This window comes from Ailuropoda melanoleuca, unplaced genomic scaffold, assembly GCF_002007445.2.
Source record: "Ailuropoda melanoleuca isolate Jingjing unplaced genomic scaffold, ASM200744v2 unplaced-scaffold36470, whole genome shotgun sequence".
NCBI lineage: Eukaryota > Metazoa > Chordata > Mammalia > Carnivora > Ursidae > Ailuropoda > Ailuropoda melanoleuca.
Window position 1 is genome coordinate 1 of NW_023207693.1, and position 531 is coordinate 531.

At 55.2% G+C, this 531-nt stretch overlaps 1 protein-coding gene across 1 annotated transcript; it reads right to left on the minus strand.

Annotated features, from left to right (window-relative positions):
• Window positions 1-146: 146 nt before the first annotated feature.
• On the minus strand, window positions 147-473 carry LOC117798865 (parvalbumin alpha-like). The gene has a single exon (XM_034651323.1). The coding sequence runs from the start codon at window positions 471-473 to the stop codon at window positions 147-149; it is 327 nt and encodes a 108-aa protein (XP_034507214.1).
• Between the last annotated feature and the right edge of the window lie 58 nt (window positions 474-531).

A 531-nucleotide genomic window follows, 5' to 3' on the forward strand; every position in this document is an offset into this window, starting at 1 on the left:
TGGGGTTTGACCTTTTATTGTCTGGTGTTATTGCAGCGCTGACATCCAGGGGGCGGTGGAGAACGGCGTAAAAAACAGGAGAAATAAATAGGAGCAGGGTCCGTGCAGGGCTACGGGCTTCCGGGGACGCTGGGTCTTCAGCACTTCTAGCACTCTGCTACCAGAGCTGTGAATTCCTCCACACCGATCTTGCCATCGCCATCCTTGTCTCCTGCAAGTAGAAGGTCCTTGGTCTCCTTGTCAGACAGCGCCCGCCCATCTTTGCAGAAACCTTTCAAGATTAACTTGACCTCGCCCTCCTCCATGAAGCCACTGCGGTCCGCGTCTAGGATATGGAAGACCTTCGTGACCTCTTCCTTGCTCCGTTTCTTCAGTCCGAGCTCTGCAAAGAACTTCTTGTGGTTGAAGGTGTCCTTGCAGGCTGCAATGGCCTTGCAGATGTCGGCAGCGGGGATAAGATCGGTCATGGACATCTTGGATGGTGGGGGAGCTTCGGCGGGCGCTGCGAATGCTGTAGGACAAGCGGTGACC

Bases quoted from the DNA above. Each gene is read 5' to 3' on its own strand.
- LOC117798865 (XM_034651323.1), bottom strand. From the start codon at position 473: ATGTCCATGACCGATCTTATCCCCGCTGCCGACATCTGCAAGGCCATT.